Source organism: Buceros rhinoceros, unplaced genomic scaffold (assembly GCF_000710305.1).
Source record: "Buceros rhinoceros silvestris isolate BGI_N320 unplaced genomic scaffold, ASM71030v1 scaffold38387, whole genome shotgun sequence".
Lineage (NCBI taxonomy): Eukaryota > Metazoa > Chordata > Aves > Bucerotiformes > Bucerotidae > Buceros > Buceros rhinoceros.
Window position 1 is genome coordinate 10,538 of NW_010423431.1, and position 21,180 is coordinate 31,717.

A 21,180-nucleotide genomic window follows, 5' to 3' on the forward strand; every position below is an offset into this window, starting at 1 on the left:
ATTATCTGGTTTTATAAATACATTAACATACATTGCTAAAAGAGGGGGGGAAGTTCATTTAAAAATCATACCATGATATACAGACATATAACTAAAAAAGGTACAGTATGGAAATAATATCCCCCCCATCTGTTTATGCAGTACATCAATTTGCGCTGTTTGTATTTTTGAAATTTTTGTCTTGTTGCACCGGTGTACACTTTCCATGCTGACCTTCCAGCCTGGAACACTTACAGAAGTCATGACTGAAAACATGGTTTCCTGTTCTGTAATCCACTTTACCAGCCCACTTCCATATCCTGAAAGGTATGTAAACTTTAAGTGCAGCACTAGGCGTCCATGTAAGTGATCCTTTCAGAATTCTTCCATGTTTGTTGAAACATTAGGGGTTGCTGGGTTTGAATCTTGAGAAATGGCAGCAACAGTGACAATTCTTGGAGAACCAAGAACCTCAGTAACTGATGAGTCCAGTTCTCCTGAGGTAACAATAGCAAGGGCCGTTCCACCACCCTTCTTGTTCTGATGAGTTTTGACATGTTTCGAGAGATGGTCGCTTCGCATAAACCTTTTAGAACATTCTGGACACTCAAATCTCTTTTCACCTTTTTTAAAAGAAGAACAAAACTAAATGTTACTGAAAGAGCACTGAACATTGCTTGATCATTTGAATCTGACCCTTTTCTATTAAACATTTGAAGCGTCTTTAAACAAATACAATGTTTTCTTCTCTACCTGTCTGATTTCCAGGTGCATTCTGTTCCGTCACAGGCTTTTGGCAATCTACTCTTCACTACTAAAATGTTCTCAACAAATACTTGCTATGCTGCGATTTTCTGGTAAGAAGTTTAAATTTCAGGTCACCAGAGAATTTTCGTATACTTCCATAAACCTGACAGAGTAGGAGAGGTAAAAGCCCTGAAAGAAGAACTTGATAGCATTTTTTAAGAATACTTTTGTTATTTACAGTAAGAGAAGGGAATTTGGAAAGTGAATCCCAAAGCTCCATGAGGATATAGAAAACTATGTCGAGAGATAAATTCAACACACTAAAAAGTCCTTCCACTATTCTAATGTAATTAGCGGTTAAGACTTTGAATGCTATCTCCTGATACTGTAAGTTGGGGGGGAGGCAGGGGGCAAGAAATATGAAGGCTGATAAAATTTTCAGTTTCTACGGGGTCCACCTTTCCGATCTGAACTGTTAAGAAAATTATCAGTTCTTACTTGAAACTTCAAGGAGCTTCCCAAGACCACCAGATCTGGTGTATAGACTAGGTTAATGAATTTAAGAGTTGAGCTCGTCCATGGCCAATCCGTCATACTTCATCTAAATTTGACAAATTTTTAATAATGCACTAGCTAATGTACATCAGCTATCTGTGATGAAACAGTTGACTCTTTCTAGCATAGGTACAGAAAATCAGTTTGAACAGAACTCATTTAATTTCAGTTAGCTTGAATTGATGAAAAACCAACATTTAGCACTTCCTTTGTTTTAACATTATTTTATTTACATTTAAAAGTAGTTTTCAGAGATCCTAATAAAGGAGAACTTTGATATCATTGTTTAACCATGGCCACTATGATTCAGACTTGCTCTACTATTCACACAGAAAGGGCTGACCAACCTGTGTGGGTTCTTCTATGTCTTTGTAACTCATCACTCCTTGTAAATCGCTTGCCACAAAAAATCCAGTTGCATACAAATGGTCTTTCACCAGTATGCCAGCGCAGATGTGCTCGAAGATGAGATGTTTTGCCATAAACTTTTCCACATCCTTCAATATGGCAGATATGTTGTTTCTTTTTTCCTGGCTCATTGCTGCCTCTAAAAAGATTAAATTTAAACAGGTAAGTAATTATCATCTAAAATATTATCTATTAGGAAAAATATTCCATGCTAATAGAGACAATTATAATCCTGTCTAAAAGAAACATATAAACATGCTTTCTAATAGAAAATGTTAAATATGTAGGCAATGTAAGAAAATATTATGCCCAAATGAGGCAAGCTGTGATAAGATGCTTAATACACACTGATAAAATTTACATTACCTTCCTTCTCCCTCTCTGCAATTAGGGCATGAGCAGGCAACTCTTCTCAATCTCTTGCCAGGCTGCACTTCCTGGTCAGAAGCTTGTTGAGCTTGTTGCAGCTGCACTTGTGTTATCTGATCAGGACTAACAGCACCAATTGCTGCATTAGCAATGCCACCTACTGCTACAGTAACAGGAGCTATTGTGGCTTGCTGTACTTTTACTCCATCCTGTCCTTGCTGTTGACCTGTAAAATAAGGAAGTGTTTGTACTTTTTATTAGTCATTTCAATAAGCGAAATGCACAAATAAACTTTATCCATTTCATACAACAAAAATCCACCTAAACTTAAGGGAAGCCACAAAACAAGTATTGCATCCAGCCACTTTCCTGAAGCACTTCCAGAGTGCTTACCTGCTATCTCAGATAGCCCTCTTTAATGTAATTTGTTATTAGAAAAGTAAAAAACTGCAAATTACTGGCTGATACTAAGAAACGTGAACCAGTTGATCAGGATTTTTCTTTTTGTCAAAAGCTGAGATAAATGAGAAAACATTAAACAAAATCTTGCACAGAAACACTGTTAAATCTATTGCCAATTAATGCCTCTAATAACCTTTGAAAACATATCTACATTCAGAAAATTACAATTAGCTACTTTGTAAGGTGCTTTATGGCACATTATAACTTCTACAACTTGTCCTGATTCAACGTTGAGCCACAAAGGAACTTTCACAAAGAAAAAGAAGTTACATAGGACTAGACTTGAACAAGCGAGCACACCAGCACTTTGCTGGGATTTTTTTGCAGGATTCTCCAGCTGGGATGGGGTAATCCTGGTTATACGTACAAACTGGGGGACGAGACGCTAGAGAGTAGCCCACAGAAAGAAATCTGGGGGTTTGGCTTGATGGCAAGTCAAGTATGAATCTACAGCGTGCCCTGGCAGCTAAAAGGACCAACTGTGTCCTGGGGTGCATCAAGCACAGCATAGCTAACCAGTCAACACAGGTGAGTGTCCCATTATACACTGCACAGGTACTGTGTGCAGTTTTGGGCACTTCGATATAATGACATCAAACTATTAAGAGGGTGAGCAGGGGAGGGAGACCAAGATGGTTAAAGTTCTTGAGGGCAAGACTTAAGAGGAGCAGCAGAGGTCACTTGGTTTGTTCAGCTTAGAGAAGAGAAGGCCAAAGGGTGACCTCATTGAGGCCTACGACTTCTTCAGGAAGGGCAGTGGAGGAGAAGGTGCTGATCTCTCTCTAGAGACCAGAGGTAGGACACATGAGAATGGCATGAAGCTGTGCTGGGGAAGTTCAGACTGGACATTACGAAAATGTTCTTCACTGAGAGGGTGGGCAGTCACTGGAACAGGCTCCCCAGGGAAACGGGTACGCACCAAGCCTGTCAGAGTTCAAGGAGCATCTGGATGACAATTTTAGTCATGTCCTGTGAGAAGCAGGGAGTCAGACTTGATGATCTTCATGGGTCTCCTTCAACTTGAGATAGTCTATGATTCTATGATTCCATTTTGCAGAAGGGTTTATGTTTTCAGAAGGACTAGAAAAGCAGCTTGGCTGAATCAAATTGAATTCTAAGATTGACTATCAAGAATTAATAACTTGCTTTCATTGCATAAATTCATTTATCTCATTGGCTTTCTTTATCAAAGGAAATCAGGATTTGATTTGTCTTGGTATTAAAGCAAAATAAAGACTAATCCAATATATGTAAGACATGTAGTTTCTTGAGCAGCAGGGTAATAATATGGTTGCTTAAAAAGTTAGTACTGTATGGTCTAAGAAAATAATGTGACAAACTAAATCTAACCCAGAGATATGACTTCCAGACACAATCTGACAATGCTGAATGCCAGGTTTGCCAGTAACAGGAATGGGACAAAATATCACTAGATGCTGCAATTTTCATAAACTCAGTGTCTACAAATAGGAAATAAGAGGAAATGCTACCTACTAATTGAGTGTCATGACCCACCAGAACTCCTTAGAACAGACTATAATATTTTAAGACTTGAAAGTCCTCAGTATTGAAGCATTAATTTAAAACTAAGAAATCCCTTGGAGGTAACATGATTCAGATTCAAATGGGTACTCAATTTTTCTCAAGCATCGCAACTGACACCTTGATGGTGATAAGGCTGAGAAGAACACTCTCTCTGAAGTCTCAACTGCCTAGCTACCAAGTGAGTTGATATACAACGCCGCACAGGTTAATGGCTGCTTCTTTCACATGACTGCTAAGGAGCAATATATGCTTGGACAGGCTTGTATAACACCATGATAATAGCCACAGATGAAACCTAACACACACACATACACACACCACCTACCACCACCACATACATGCAACTAGGTTAGTATTAAAGAACACGATTTTCAGAGAACCTCCCAAAGTGACTTGACTGTCCTCTAACAGGCCACCACTGTCTACAGGAAACAGAATAAATTTGCCTTGTGCCTAAGTTGGTACCAGGTCATTTTCACCAGAAGCACTGACCAAATTTTCCCAGTTCCCTTTTGGTTTCCTTCTGGAACTAGACAGAGCAGTTGCAAGATATAAACAAACATGAATTCTCTGTTTTCTTAAGCAGGCCACAAATATTGACAGATGCCAAGTACTTTTAATTCTCTGAAAAGAGACAAACCCAGAAGAGATAGTGTTTGAATCCCACTTGCTGTTGGACAGATAGTAAAACAAATAAAAAAAACCCTAAAAGAAGTCTGGTATTTGTAGCACAGGAACCACAGGCTTAATCTTGAGTGGAGAGTCTCCATATGACTAGAATAGAACAAAGTCTTTCTTTTCAGAATAGCAACATGCTGGAAATAAATTCATTTCTCATACACTAACGGGAAAGATGATCACTCATGAGAATTCTTTAGGGAGAATATGATAGGGTAAGGAGAACATTTTGGTATAAATGCAAATAGTAGTATCTAGTACTTGGGTCTAAGGTGGCAGAAGATGACACAAGAGCTTGCAAAGAAAGTGTTAGCCCAGGGGCAATTCCTGATGTGGCTGTTAAGCTGCTGAAGTGCTGACCAAGTGCTATAATAGGCAGAGTCAAAAAAGGCTGACCATTTTTGATGTATCTAATGCTCATCTTAACATGATAACACGATTGCTTATGTTGAAAACTAGCTACAGTTTTTGGTTAGCCAAAGGTAAATACATTAACAGGAAGAACTTTCTCAGCTTGTTGTCTTTCGCAGAGCACAAACTGCTCTCCGTCTTTTAAACATACCCAAGATGCAAACTCCTCTAATTCACAGAGCAGCACTATGAGTCAATGAATGGTCACTAGAAAAGTTGAAGATGCAACAGGTATTATGGATATACATACTGCAGCCTCATGCTATTTTTATTATCAGTCAGGTTTTTCAAGTACATTAATAAGAATTAACCTTTGTCATTACAGTCTGTTAGAGGAATGTCTCCAACCATGTCAGAAAGTTCTATATGAGAAAAGTCATGGGACCTAACCAGGCTGTGGTCAAAGCACAGCTGGATGGCATAATTTTCTCTCAGTTTATCCTTTCCTCTCTGATTTTCTTGAATTGATATAAAAGTTTCAATGGGACTTTCTTCCAGGCTGCCAAACCAAGGCTTTCCGAGTAAGATGTGAATTGAACGCTGAGGAGGACAACTCCTTTTTTTTCCACTCCATGACTAATGCTACAGTGAACAATGTCCAACACATAACTGTTGCTGGATCTGACTAATGCACATTTATGGGGAAGCCTGTTCAGCACTTCTAAAAATCCAGTATATTGTGCCGATTTGATACAGACCTATCTTCAGCCTCTAAATCGTGAGACAACCAACCACACGAGGGTCTTCTGAGACTTCTTCAGAATATCAAGTACCACCGCTGTCATATACTTCCTCCCCCCACCCCGCCATGTGAAGACCACGCATATCTTGGAGTACAGGATATGCACTGTTGAGCTACCATCTGAACCCATTTCTTAAACATAATGTAGCAATACATCTGAGTAGAAACTCTTCACAGTATCTGTAAAGGTGATAGTAAAAATACAAAAGAGAAAATGCCAAAATTAAGGTTGGTCAGGCAGATAATTACATTATCCATATGGTTTCAGTTAAACAGTAATTAAATGATTGCTCTTTAGATGGTATTAACAAAGTTATTACATTGTCTAATATGAATGCTGATTTTCTTCAGATTAATCTCACAAAGTTATTTTAAACTCCCTTCCCTTGGATTCCTAAACTCAGAAAAGAAGGCTCTGAAGCTCTCAAAATATGACACAAATAGCCTTATTTAAAGATTCAGGCCACAATATTCAATGAGCAAATCTCTGCTTTTTGAGGTAAAAGAGTAACTGAAGAAAGTACACGTCTGATAAATATTCTTTGCCAGAGATTTACATAGTTATTGGAACACTGAAGTTAATTTTTGTTTTGAACTCCTGAAAGGACATCCTGACAAGCTAGCATACAGGATAGAAAGAAATGTATCTGTTCTCATTTTAAAGTTGTTAAACAAAATTCTTTATTCTCGTACTTTGAGAGTAAAATTAATGTATTTTAGGCAAGTTGAAAAATCTTCTCTCAGAAAGTGCCCCAGTCTAAATCTCAAAGTGAGCCTGCTACAGTCTTGAGTTATATGGGATTTGGATTTTTTTAAACTACGTGCTGGAATCCACTATGTTTCCACTACTGAGGGCTTTAACTTTTACCTAATGTATATTTATTAAGGGAAGATAAAGGAATGTTTACTGAAGAAAAGATACTGAGAAAACTTACCTGTTAGTATGAGTTTGTCAGCAGCCTACAAAATTAAAATCAGGGCAACTTTTAAAAGTTTATAAAAAAAGAGGATTTTTCAATAGAGAGGACCTAGGTATAAATTAGCTTTTTAAACAAACCCTGCTTATTCTAAAAACAGATGACTTAAATAATGTTATCTATGCAGGACCAGAATGATCTCCTGATGCTTTCTAGATGGAGAAAAAAGGCCTATTAAAAAAATCCATATGATTTCTTACTAGGGGCTTTAAAATACCATTTAAAGCCTTCCAGAAATTCTGCTACAATCATGAGATCACTTGACATTGCTTCTTCCTCACGTACTCCCATCTACAGGACCTGGTATCACTATACTTCACCATTCATAATCAAACCTTTCAGTTACAAGAGCTCTCATGTTTCAACACAGATTTCAGGGAGAGGTCTAAACAAATCATTATACGACAGAACAAAGTCACACTTCAGTTCATCTATGTTATTCTGTTTGAGTTGTCACAGCAGTCACCACACATTTACACCTGCTTTTAGAAGGTAAAAAGGTTTTCTCAAATTCCCATGATTTCTTTAATAGTGATTTCCTGAAATTGTCAAACATTCTTGATAAACACAATCATCACTGAACTGGTGTGTGACTGAACTTTATTGAACATGCTGACAGGTTACAATATTAATGTACAATGTTAAAGTGTTAGTGTACACAACAATACTGATGCCAACTACTCCACTGCATTTCGTTTTCTCTTGGGACTACGTTCTCTTTTGGACAGTAACCGTTTATTTTACCACAGGACAACATGCAAACAACAAGGCAACCCAATATGGTATTTTGCAAATCAAGTACAATAAAACTCTCACTCATTGCAATATTGCATGTATGACTGTGACTGAATGTAATTAATAATGTTATAGAAATATAAGAAGCTCAAACAGACAAGCCTGAATGATTCTTCCACTATCTTTCCCTTAAACAGTTAAGTAAACACATCACTTAGCCTTCTAATTTCGCAGTAAAATTGTATCTTAGCAACTCATATACACTTTTCCACACATAAGTCCGTAACACATTCATGCAAGAAAACTCAGCAATTTCAAGTAATTAGTATGAAGCCAAATAATACATATACGCACACACCCACTTCTCAATCAATTTTAGACTTCAAAGCTATTTGGAAAACAGTAACTCCCATCACACCACCTGAATGACTAGAGAAAACTAATGGATGGTACCTAGGAAGTACTTTCCTGAAGAGCGACTGACCACCAAAGATCACGGTTATGAGGCTTAGCCATCCATCATAAGTCAAAACAAGTTTCCTTTTACAGAATATAGGCAGAAAGGTTCAGCCTCTACTGCCATACCACCAGCATCCACCTCTGATGTCATGGGCCAATGTAATAAAATAGGAGGCATTTCTTTTGGAACAGTTCTCATTTAATATTTATTTATAACATAAAAGATAATACTTTCATTAAGATATAGCCAAGAGTTAAAATTTTTTTGAGAGTTTGTGGCAATAGTTTACAGTCAGATTTTTTTTCCAAGCAAAATCTACTAGGAAGGAGGTTTCATGCTGAAGAATGAAACGCAAATCATAGCTTAAAATTAAATATATGTGAAGACAACATCAAGTTTCAGTAGTTACACAGGAGAGGATGCGATTCAGTGCCACTTAAACAGTACACAGATATTTCTGCTCTCTCTCCTACCCCAAAATCATTGTTTATTCATAAATCTTTATAAACCACATGTGACAGAGGAAGAATTCCCCAGAACAGAAACTGTATCAAGGCAGATGGAAGCGACCCCACACATTCTGTAGTTTGGAGTAGAGATTTGGGTCAGCACAGCATTTTGTCCAGATGCCACTAGAAGCAGAAAGTTCCAGTGCAAAGTGCAGCATCAACCAGACATCTGTCTTTTCTACCTCCTACAGGGGCATTGCAGCAAGTTCCCATCTTCTGTGAAAAATACCACTTAAAAGCAGGAGGCAGTAAAAAAGAAGTTTGAGGGTTTTAAATATCTCTTTTTCCTTCTGTGCAAGAATCTTATTGGCAACACAAAGACAAGACAATGCCCAAAAAGTGTCATGAAGGTACTTTTAATGACTTCTCAAAAACACATGGCTTTACTCAAGTGCTTTAGAACAACCCGAAGTCACTTCACTACTTTGAGAAAAAGAAGTCTTCCCAGCTGATAGTATTTTTCATTAAACTGAAAGTTATGTTTAATAATGTAATAAAAATAAAAGAAAGAGCTACCAGAAATACAACACAGAAAGACCTATGCAGAAACAATATTAAAACCAAGCATGGAGTTTCACAAAATTTAGTCTTGCAAAACCAAGTAGTGGTTTCAGTCAAAGCAAGGCAATTGCTCTGGTTGTTCTGGATGCCGTGGCTTCAAATAGAAAGAAAATACAGTCAATTTCTTAGGTATTCTGGAGAAGGTGTTAGAATCAGAAAAATATATTATACTACTACTCAGGCAAGAAACCCTTCAAAAAAACCCTGATTTTCATCATCACTGAAGAAACAAAACAAGAAAAGTATATTTAGGATGAGGGTTAAAGAACACATCTCTGCAGGTGAGCACGAGTAGTTCCCTGTGTCCTGAACCTTAAACCAAATAGATAACTGAAAACGCAGACACCAGCTGTGCTGTGGAATGTCAGATGCACTGCATGAAAACTAGTAGTAGATCTAAGAAATGGAGGGTTTTAAGTTCACTTTTATGGAACATCTCTCTCTATCCCATCACCCCACCCCAACTCTCAGGTTATTTACAGCATATAGCCACAATAGCATGCGGCCCTCTTTTTTTTGACTCTTCCCCTTAACTCTGAAATAGAGATAGAACTAGAAACAAACTTGTTGACTGTTAAGTCTCTACAACCTGACAAAAATGTAACAAAAATTTGGGAAGTGTTGTTTTAGTATCTTAGTCCAATTTCTGGATATTACCATGGAAATAGTAATAACCTAATCTTGAAAGGTCAGAAGGAGGCAACATGAAAAAATGCAAGTTAAGTTTCCAGTACTCTGGGTTTTTGGGGGTATGAGTGGGGCCAGGAGTTGGTGAGTTTTGAGAGGTTTTTTTACTACAATTTAGCTTACATATTTTACACTTGACTAGAAGGCTCATGAATGTCCTTAAACATTTTTCCCATATGAAATCCTATCTTTATATTGATCAAGGTAAAAGTAAATATGCCTTCATGCACATGGGGGATTAGTGAATAGGTCCATATATGGAAAATCCTTTCAACAGAAAGGAAGGTAGTTGATTTTAAAACTAGATTAAGTCATAGAGCAATTGATAATTTATTCAGAATAAAAAAAATTTGCAACATGACTAAAAGTTATCAGGAAAAACAAGATTCATAAAACATTTTCAAAGACCTTTTACAGTAAGACTAAACATGAGACAAAAGCCTTTGTTTTGTAACAGTCTATGGGCAGATAAGCTAACCAATACAAAGACTAATGTGTTTATTAAAGATGTAAAAACTGTACCTTTGTTACAGCCTTCATTAGGAAAGGACAAACAAACCTACATATTATAGAATCACAAAGCAGGGCCATGTAAATCTCTAAAATCCAAACCCCTAGAAGTTCTGCCATCTTCTGTAACTGTTACTCCTTTAAAACTGTAAGCTTAATCTTTCTTTTCGGTTCAGAACATACTGAAGAGCTTGATGCTCTCATCAGTTACTTCCTGATGACCAGAGAAACAAGACAATTAAGGCCCATATTTCTTAATCTTCAGTATTTTGCTCAAGGGAAAAGTGGTCACATCATCACTTGAAACTGCTGTATAATTAAGGACAGTCAACTTGTATCTAATAAGTATTCCAAGGTTTTTCTGGCAGGATGAAAGTAACTGATCATTTTCTCTTTGTAACAAAATTATACTAGCCTGCCAATCTATTAAGACTAAGAATGGTGGGATAACATGGTTTACCAATGACCAGCTGATCAAGGTATATGACTGCTATCCACTGTCAGTAGTATTAAACATCACTGAAATCTCCATTCTTAAGAATGGATGCATACAGAGCTCCATAACTATAACTATACCCCAAACAACCGTAAGCACACGCAGACCATCCATTTCTCAAGAGACTGCAGATGTCCAGAGCTAATATTTGGGGAAAATGACAGGAGTAAAATATTAATTACAAAAATTACATTTTGTTATGTAGTCTTGACTGCTTCCAAAGCTACCATCATCATGGCTTGGCTTTGTGAATGAAGATTTGGGAATGGTTTTCCCCACACTTACTGCAAGCGCACTGATGGCTGCTACAAGGCTTTGCAAACGTGAGTATATACCCTTCAAGCCTGCGCAGTGGATTTTTTAGGTGAGGCACCAGCGTGTGCGGAACTGGCTCCACCCTTTACACCTGAGGTTCATCTGCCAGGGCCTAGCGAGCTTGGACAGTGACAGCGAAGTCCTCAGGTCATAGGTTTGGTTAGAGTGTCCTTCTCTTAGATGATGGATGCCTTACAAGGCTAAACGAGCTCCATCTGCCCGGGTTTGGAGTCAGAGTTGTCCTTCTCCTAGGATGGCTGCCTGAAGGCTAGTGAGCCCATCCTGCCCGTGGACACACTTTGTCTGACCTTTCAGTTGAGACCTGTCTGGCTTGGGAGGCCCCACCAGAGGCACATGCTGCCACCAGCACAGCTCTCAACCTCACAAGGGCACACAAGCTCCTTCCCCACGGCAAGGGGGTGACCATGAAAGCATATAAATAAAACATCTGTTATGAGCTAAATTATCCATTAAAATCACTGACCATTGAAAAACTTACTTGTTTTTTTCAATACTAATTCATTTATACATCAAATTAACATTTTCCTTAGAACCTGACATCTCATTGCATATATAGATTTTTAAATAATCACCACTGTCATTAAACATTAATATATTGAAATAGTAATAATTGATTTATCTTATCTACCAGTACTTCATATGAAGCTAAGTACTCCATAATTTAAGTTACACTGCAGAAGCTACTGAAATCCGATTTTTATTATGGTTCTTTACACCCACCCCACTCCAGCTGATAATGGAAGAACAAGAAGGTTGACTTAGCATGTATCTAAGCACCCTTAAAAAAAAAAGAAAAAATTAGTAACAGAGTAATGAAGATGTGCAGTATCACTGAGTTTGCCTGCTTGACATTTTCTGAACAAGAAGTTTTAGGCAATTAATTTCCTGGTTTATATGCTCCGATTTCTGACAATAGGGAATGAGAAAGGATGGCAAAACCTGATGTTCTCAGAGTTCATCTGTATTGATGAACCATTTTTATAAGACCACATACTCTAATAAGGAAATACAGTTCTATTAATGTTCTTTGAAGTCTTAAGACTTTACATTTAATTCTTGAATTCATAGTATAGAAACAATTAATTAGAACCCTATTTCAGATGGCAGTAAGTTCATACTTGAAATGCTTCCCCTTCCTACTTTATCTAAAAGTAATGAAGTTGTCACACGTAGCTACTCACAGGTCAGGCAGAAAAGGTTTGTTTTCCTGAGGCATTTTTACCAGGTGATTCTCCATATGCAATTTAGCTGAACAGGTAGACTTATGCATCCTTATGCATCAAGTTTGGGAAGAGAATATTGATACCTATTTTTAAGCTACCAGCACCTAGGCAAACAGTTGTTTTCACCAGCATAGTTTGTTGTTAAATTGTTTCTGCAACTATTTTGAATTTCAGTTTAAGAAAATCCCACAAGCAAAGCAATTTTGTCATTAGCAGACTAAATGGTTCTCCTGTAATTACTCTACAGCATTTGAAAAAGATGCCAGTGCTATAATATTTAGAACACTGTGGTTCTTCGACAATTCTCAGCTCAAGGCAACGTGAAAACCGTTGTAAATGACCTTTCATGACTCTGGAAAAAGTATGCTAAATTTCTCCTCCCAACTACACCCTCAGAACGCCAAGTAACACACTTTGAAGTAAAAAACTTAAGAACTCCTGCATTTTTTTCTGGTTTTGTGGAAAATAGCTCAGTTCTTTGTACTTATCTTCTTATTGTGGACGCCATAGCTTGAAGCTTATTTCTTCCAAGGTGTTTGCTACAGCTTGCTGCCAAGGAACATCCAGGGAAACACTGGATGTTATTAAAAAAAAAAAAGAGATCATGCTACCACCCCCCTTTGACTTCCTTCAGCTCCTTTGACTTCCACCTGTGGTATTTCTATCTGCTAGTTTGCTTGCATATACTGTGGCTATTTTAAACCCTTTTCACCTTGTTACCACCTACAGCCATCCATCCTTGCTTAAACAACTCACTGATTTCTGCTTCTACACATACTTACTGTGTAGTATGTAACTGCGAACATTGAAAAAAATGTGCCTTATACAACAATTAAGACATGATTTATTTCAGACAAATATTGAACATGTAAAAAATTTACACAGTCTCAAAAAAGACAAATAAATGGAAGAAATCCATCAAGTATTATAAATGTAAAAAAAAAAAAAAATCCCACTTCTGACTCAGGAAGACCTGACCTGCAGATCACTGAATGGTGAGAAGAGTATCTGAGCAGATTACTCTTGTATGCATCACCTACAGTCAACATCAGACAGGGTCAGAAACACTGCTGACTCTTATATTCATAGTATCATAGAATGGTTCGGGTCAGAAGGAACTTAAAGGTCACCTAGTTCCTACCCACCCTGCCGTGGGAGGGACATCTTCCACTAGATCATCTTGCTTAAAGCCCCATCCAGTCTGGCCTTGAACACTTCCAGGGACAGAACAGCCACAACTTCTCTGAGCAACCTGTTCTAGCATCTCACCACTTCCACAGTAAAGAATGTTTTCCTCATGCTCAATCTAAAGCTATTCCTTTCCAGTTTAAAACCACTGCCCCTTATCTTGTGACTACAGGCAAGCCTTCTTAAAAAGTATCTTTCAAGTTTTTCTCTTAAGTTCCTTTTGTATATGGAAAAGCTGCAATAAAGTCTCCCCAGAACCTTCTCTTCACCAGTCTCTACAACCCCAATTCTCTCAGCCTTTCTTCATAGGAGACATGTTCCAGCCCTCTGATCATCTTCATGGCTCTCCTATGGACCCCCTCTAACAGGTCCATGTCTGTCTTCTGCTCGGGACCCCAGAACAGGACACAGTGCTACAGATGAGGTCTCACAGGAATGGAGAAGAGGAAGAGAGTAACATCCTCCAATCTGCTGGCCTTGCTTCTTTTTATGGAGCCCTGTATACACCTGGCTTTCTGGGCTGCAAGTGCACATTGCTGACTTATATGCAAGTTTTCATCTACCAGTACCCCCAAGTCTCTCTCTAAAGGGCTATTCTCAATCCATTCATCACCCAGTTTGAGCTGATATTGGGAATAATTCTGACCCAGGTGCAAAACCTTACACCTGGCCTTGTTGAACTTCATGAGGTTTGCACCGGCACATTTCTCAAACTTCCCCAGGTTTGTTGTGTTGACATCCCTTCCCTCAAGCATATCAACTGTACCACTTAGATTGGTGTCATCTGTAAACTTATTGAGAGTGCATTCAATCCCACTACATCATTAATAACGATACTGAACAGCAGTGGTCCCAGTGCAGACCCCTGATTACTGATGTCCATTGGGAGACTGAGCCACTGCCAGCAACTCTTTGAATGTGGCCATCCAGCCAATTCCTTATACATCAAACAGTTCATCCATAAAACTCATCTTTCTAAGGCTATTGTGTGAGACCATGTCAAATGCCTTACATAACTCATGGTAGATGATAATCAGCTGCTCCTCCCCTACCTACCAACACAGTCATTCCATCAAAACAGGCCACTAGATTAGTCAGGCGTGATTTGCCCTTTGTGAAACCATGTTGGCTGTCTCAAATAACCTGTGTCACCTATATGCTTTGAAATAGCTTCCAGGAGGATCTCTTCTATGCTCTTACCAGGCAGAGAGGTTGAGGTTGACTGTTTGATAGTTCCCAGGGTCCTCCTTTCTACCCTTTTTAAAAATGGGTGTGATATTTCCCTGTTTCCAGTAACTCTGAGTTACATGCATGTAATCTTTTGTATAATTTTATTCCTGTTTGAAGAATTTGGTAGAATGTTTCAAACTCCCCTGCAGAGTTTGAACCCAAGTTGTAGTAATATCTAAACAATGTATTCAGTCTTTGAACAGTAAGTCAAAACTAGTAACCATAACAAAACAAGAGTTAATAAAGAAGGGAAGAGAAAGCCTTGAAGACAGGCTGAGGTTGGATACAGACAAATGAGAGAAGACATGAGAAAGAAGGAGACCTGGAGGTACTGACAAATATCACAGCTGCTGATAGCAAAGCAATGAAAGTAGCTGGTAAAGCGAAAAATGCCTTAGTAACTCACATTACTAGAGAGCATGAAACGGAAGGGCAAGGCTCATTACATTTTTTAAGTGACCCAATAAGAACACTTGGTATTGGATTTGCCATTAATAGCTGTTTTAGAGTCCACAGCACATCTCTGCAAAAGACTTAAATCTCTCCAGTTCCAGTATTGCCAGGCAACAGACCGTTCCACTGAACAGAAGTCATTCCTCCAGGTTATATTGCTGGATGAACTCCAAATTCCCCATAATTTAGGCTATGTCACCACTCATCTTAAACAAAATGGCTTGAACTTAAATTGCAAGGTGATGGAATTTGGTGACTTTTGCCTAAAGCAACTAACAAAGCTTGGACTAAATATACATAAAATATAAACACTATTTTTCACTATATTTAAAGCAAAAGTGTCTCATACACTTTTGTATGGGACAAACACCTTCATGTTCATGTAACAAAATTACTTCAAGATGTATAATTAAGGTAGATACAAGTCTGATCTATTACTTTTAAGAAATGGGGAATTATTCTGAGAAGACATCATCATCATCACCACTACCACTAGGTCCCCACTCTCAGCAGTAACAATGAACAAGATCAGAAAAAGCTTGTGACCTCTTCTGAAGGCTCCAGTGAAAGAAATCCTACAGGCAGAACACAAAACTTTTACAGGAGAGCCACTAATAGTCAGTATTTCATTACAGTTTAACAGGTCTGTTTTATCTCACCCCATATCCTTCAGCACCCACAAATGTTCACATTCCATGATATTCCTAAAACAAATATACTCCAAGGTCAATGTGTTGAGGGATTAAAAGAAAAAAACCACATAGCCCACCAAAAGGAAATTGGTTTATGAACTGTATTTTTCTTAGAATCATCCAGTACTAAACCAAGTTCCTTCCACATAGTCACTTATATTGTCAATTAACACATCTGGATGAATAAAAGGGCCTGAAAATAAGCTTTAAAAAGGCAAAGAATACCTTATTATAAGAAGATGGGGGCTGGGGGACAGGAATCCTTCAAACTTTCATCTACAGCTATCACAGCAGAAGCCTTGAAAAAAGGCAAGCAAACTGCAGTACCTGCTTGTCCCAAGCTCATAGGGGCTAAATCCAGGAAGTCATACCACATTAAAGGTTATCTCATCCCACAGGGAATTGTGTATAGAAGAGCAATAATTCATACAGCACAGAAAAAAATTCAGTTTACTTTGTTCCGAACTAACTTGCTTAAAGACCATGACAGGTACTGATTGCATAGCAAGGCAGGCATTTGTAGATCTCTGCATGTTCAAAACATAAAACAGTTGGTTTTATGTAGTCTGATTATCTCTTAAATACTTGTTTAAAGATCTGTTTTTAAGGCTCAGATACTTAGTTTCTATATTCTCATCCAGCTTCCTTCTGTACATTTAATTACTCCTTTGTCTGACACATTGTACATCATCTTAGCAAAGCTTCACAAAATCAGAGTGCTGTAGACAGGAAGAGTCCTCTGAAGGTCATCTGGTCAAATCACCCTGCTCAACCAAGGCCACCTAAAGCAGGTTACCCAGAACTACAGACAACTTCTGAGTATCTCCAAAGATGGAAAGCCCACAACCCCTCTGGGCAACCCGTGTCAATGCTCAGTTACTCACAGTAACAACAACAAAAAGTAATTTTCCTCTACATCAGTAACATTGAATGAGTTTTCCCTCAGGCTGCAAAATGAAGAGATGAGAGAACTTCTCTTTTTGACCGCACACAGACAACTCAAAGTGTGATACTTATCAAGAGCAACATTTGAACTTTTAACTGAAATACACAAAACCACCTAAATACACTTATTCATCTAGCTTGGTTTACAGCAGAGCCTACACACCTTGAGACCAGAAACTCTGAGTACCAAAGGGTATAAAAAAACTGAGCAAAATATAGTATGTACTTGCAGAAATTAATATTTTTCTTCCTAATGTGAAATTTGTCTCTTTTGGAATTTTGAATCCAACAAAAAACAAACAAAAAATCCAAACAAAAAAATTCCCCAAATAGTTCTATAGCTTAACATTTCTTAGCATAAAGTTAATACGGATTTTTTGTTATTTATAGTTAATTATTTACAGTTAGCAAGGGAAGACTCCTCCTATTAAGAGTCCCCCACCAAAGCAGGAATTTGTGCCTAACAACAGTAGTCAACCAACACCTTCCTGTCAAGAATTTTTCCCAAGGCAAATTCAACTGCAAAATATTGTAGCAGCTGGTCAGCTCCAGCCAACTGAAACTTCCTTTTGAGCCATTACAGCTAAACACAAGGTCACGATTTCAATTCTGATTACCCAGATTAACATTTCTGTATCACTCCTTAAGTCAGATTTAGTGCATCCAACCCAGCTCTTAGTATTTCAACATGCCTTCAAGTGCCTAGGAGTACCACAGCAGATGAAATTCTCTCAGTGGTGAATTTCTTACTAAATGAAACATTTTTGAGGAGACTAAACATAAAGGGAACAATCCCTTGCCCAGTTAAACATTTCTCAGCATATGATTATAAAAAAACAGATTAAGAGTCAATATGATACCAATATTTGTTTATGCAAACTGGACAGTAATTAAACATGAGGGGTTTTCTTACAGTTTTATACTAAAAAACTGTTCTACACTTAGGTTGCTTTAAGACAAGCGTTTATTATAAGTACTACAATAGAAGACTTGTATGAAGTAAAGCCAAGCATCAAACTGGAAGAGAGAATCCCTGAATCAAGTTTTATCTGAAACATTCAAAATCTCCCATTTTTATGTGTGCAAAGTTGCCCTTGTGGGACTCTGCAGAGACCTTGCACAGGATTTACTTTTGAATTAAGCTCCGTTATCCAGCCTAGAGCCTTTTAGTACCTCCTTTCCCAACTATTAGACCAGCATAATCAAACAGGCATTTCATAATACATATCAAAAGTCCATCAGCAAGTTCTGAGGTACAGATACCAGTTGTTTTTATTTTTTTAAAAAGACAAGTCACAGGAACCATGCTGTGTGCAAGCATACCTTATTCCACTCAATCTCTTTGTAGAACTCAAACTCTCAGGGGAACAACTTTAAGAGCTAGTGCAGAATACAAGGAATAGTTTCATACAAATGCATGCCACGTCACAAAATATCCCAGTTCACATGCTGTCACCTTCCTCATCCTACATCCCCATGCAGAGATTAGGAATACTGCCTGGATGGAAAAACCTTTTTGTTGTTGTTTTTAAGCAGATCAAAACTCTAACAGTGAAGTCTCATGTTCACTCCTGAAACCTACAAGTCTTTAAGATGAAGAACAGGATCACTTAAGGATAGTTTATCAAACACAAACAGTTTCAACTCAGTTGACACAACTGGTCATATTAGCTCAATGTTTAGAAGCGCCAGCTATGTTAACATCTGAATTTTAGGCCAACACAGTTAAAGGTTTAACATTTATTACAGAAAACCCTGAAAAAAAGCATTAAGTTAAAACCATCTAGTATTCTTGCTATAGTAAAAAGCCCAAAACACACCAAAGCCAAACAAACCCAAAACTTTGTCAGACCACTCACCTGCAACACTGGTAATGGTTACAGGAACTCCTTGAACTTGAACACCTGCAGCACTCAGGTTGGCAACACTTACTGTTTGAAGATTAGGTACCGAAGCAAGCTGGGCTGCATTCAGAGTGATGGGGGTGCCAGCAACAGCCACTGGCGCAATCTGAGCAATGGTTGTGCCACCACTTGAAGACACAGGAGTAATGGTTAGTTGTTGGGGTAACCCAGCATTTTGAACTTGAAGATTTGAAAGGCTTTGCAGATTCTGAACCTGTACAGTTTGCCAGCTGATCTGCCCTGATGGTGTTAAAGTCGGAGCCCTGATGAGCACCTGAGTTGGACTCACTGCCTGCAACTGAACATTCTGCAAAGGCTGCTGCTGGATAGTCTGTATAGTCTGCCCTGACTGGAGCTGAAACGACTGTGGAGGAATGGCCTGAATAATCTGCTGTTGAGGCTGCTGGATCTGTATCTGCTGCAGAATAGGCTGACCTACGATTTGGACCTGCTGAAGGGAACCTGACTGATCCTGGACGTTCTGTAGCCCATTGGACTGAAGCTGACTGGAGCTCTGGGCTTCAGAGTCTGTAGCAGCTGCCTGAGGTTCTTCAGTTGCCTGCTCTGAACTGCTGCCTGCTGTGCTTGTGTATTGGCCTGTTTCTGCAGAGCTTACTAGCGTGTCACTGCTAGTTAGAGTTGTTGAGGCAGTGGTCGTAGAGGTGGAAGATGAGGAAGGAGACTCTGGCATTGTACTAACAGATGCAGAAGTGACAGGTGTAGATGCCAGCTGATTTCCATTGGAAACTCCACCCTCAGTAGATTGGCCAACTTGACCTGAACCTCCTCCAGCTGCCACGCTGTTTATCACAGGCAATGCTAGGGTTACCCCACCAATGTTTATAGGTAATGTTGTTACAACTTGTGCCTGAGTACCAGGAATAGTTTGTAGTTGCAGTGGTATGGAAACACCAGGCCTAATCTGGACTGGAACTGTCTGATTTGCTAGGTTTTGAGCAATAACATTTCCCGATGCTGTCCTGTTTGCAGTTGTGAGGATAGCTTGATTATTCCCTGCAGGAATAAGCTGGATTTGACCCTGTATGTCTTGTAGACCAGTAGCATTAGATGGATTGATTTGAAGTTGTTGACCTTCTGTTGTCTGAATCTGTGGGATCACTTGGTATTGGACGTTACCGCTTGGATTTTGTACTTGAATGACTTGGAATTGTCCAGGGGTTGTTGCAGAAGAATTGCCCGACTTGGTTTTTGAAGGAGATGTACTTCCATTGTTACTGCTGGTGGGACTTGCTGCACTTGAAGCAACAGAAGATCCTTGTTGAGCAACATTATTTTCTTTTGAAGCAGAAGGAGCAGCAGCAACAAGCTGCCAGGCATTTCCAGAAAGCTGAGTTGTCACCAATTCTAACTGCTGTGGCTGATTCTGAAGCTGCACCAAACCTTGATTTGGATCTATAATAATCTGCTGCTGGCCAGTTCCTTGATTCTCACCGGGAGTTCCTATTTTGCTGCAGGTGGCCGCTAGCAAAGCAAGAGGTGAAGGCTGAGAATCCTATCCATAAAGAAAGAAAACAGAACAGATTCAGGAGTAGCGCATGAGTATGAACCATAACAAGTAAGCATTAAGGTTTACACTGGAAGGGGGGGGGAAAAAAGTGCTTCTGCATAGAGACCAATGATACAGCTCTGAATAAGGAAGTATGTATCTCTGTAAATAATATTTAAATATAAAAGCTCTCAATTATCAATGAAAATGAGACAGCCAGGACCTCAACTGCATCCTCAATTCAGTCTTTTTTCCCCCCTAAAATAAAGAAAATTTTTAAAAATGCTTCTGTTACATGGAAAGCAGCTGATCACTGCAAAGTGCAATTAAAAACAAAACGTGTCCAGGCAGTAAAAATACTGCACCAAACCAACTATGTTTCATCCAACCCAAAGAAAGATGCCCTGAGCAGGAAATGCTGTTAGCTGAACATTTAATTTTAAATGCTAGTAGTATGGGCACTTCCCTTTTTGGATGTGTGTGCTTTACCTGTGAGCCTCCAGTTTTCCCTTTTTTATTATTATTGTTGTTATTCTCTGCCTCGGGAGATTTCTCTCCCTCTGTGGGCATAGTTTCCTCCTTCTTTTGATCTGCAAAAATATCAAGTGTAACAGGTTAATTATTCACCTTCATTTATACAATAACAAAACCTACGAGCATATCCTTTTTGGTTCCCAACTTGTCATTTTTACCTCTTCATAAAAACAACAGTGCAAATCATTATTACAAAAGAACGAGTCCTAAGAAACGTGGTTTGAAACCCAACCCATGGGGGCTGGAGAGTTAACACCCAGAAAGGGGAGGTTTGGTTTCCTCTCCCAGAGACAGCAGGAAAAAACCACCCACAACCCTCCTCCTCCTCCTGCCCCCT

General features: G+C 38.7%; 1 protein-coding gene across 1 annotated transcript; it reads right to left on the reverse strand.

The window, feature by feature from the left end:
- Window positions 1-354: 354 nt before the first annotated feature.
- On the reverse strand, window positions 355-20,879 carry SP4 (Sp4 transcription factor). Its single transcript, XM_010140416.1, has 5 exons — window positions 20,799-20,879; window positions 18,758-20,315; window positions 2,056-2,284; window positions 1,629-1,828; window positions 355-602 (listed from the first exon to the last, which is right to left on the reverse strand). Exons 1-5 carry the CDS (start codon window positions 20,877-20,879, stop codon window positions 355-357), a joined length of 2,316 nt encoding a protein of 771 aa, XP_010138718.1.
- Between the last annotated feature and the right edge of the window lie 301 nt (window positions 20,880-21,180).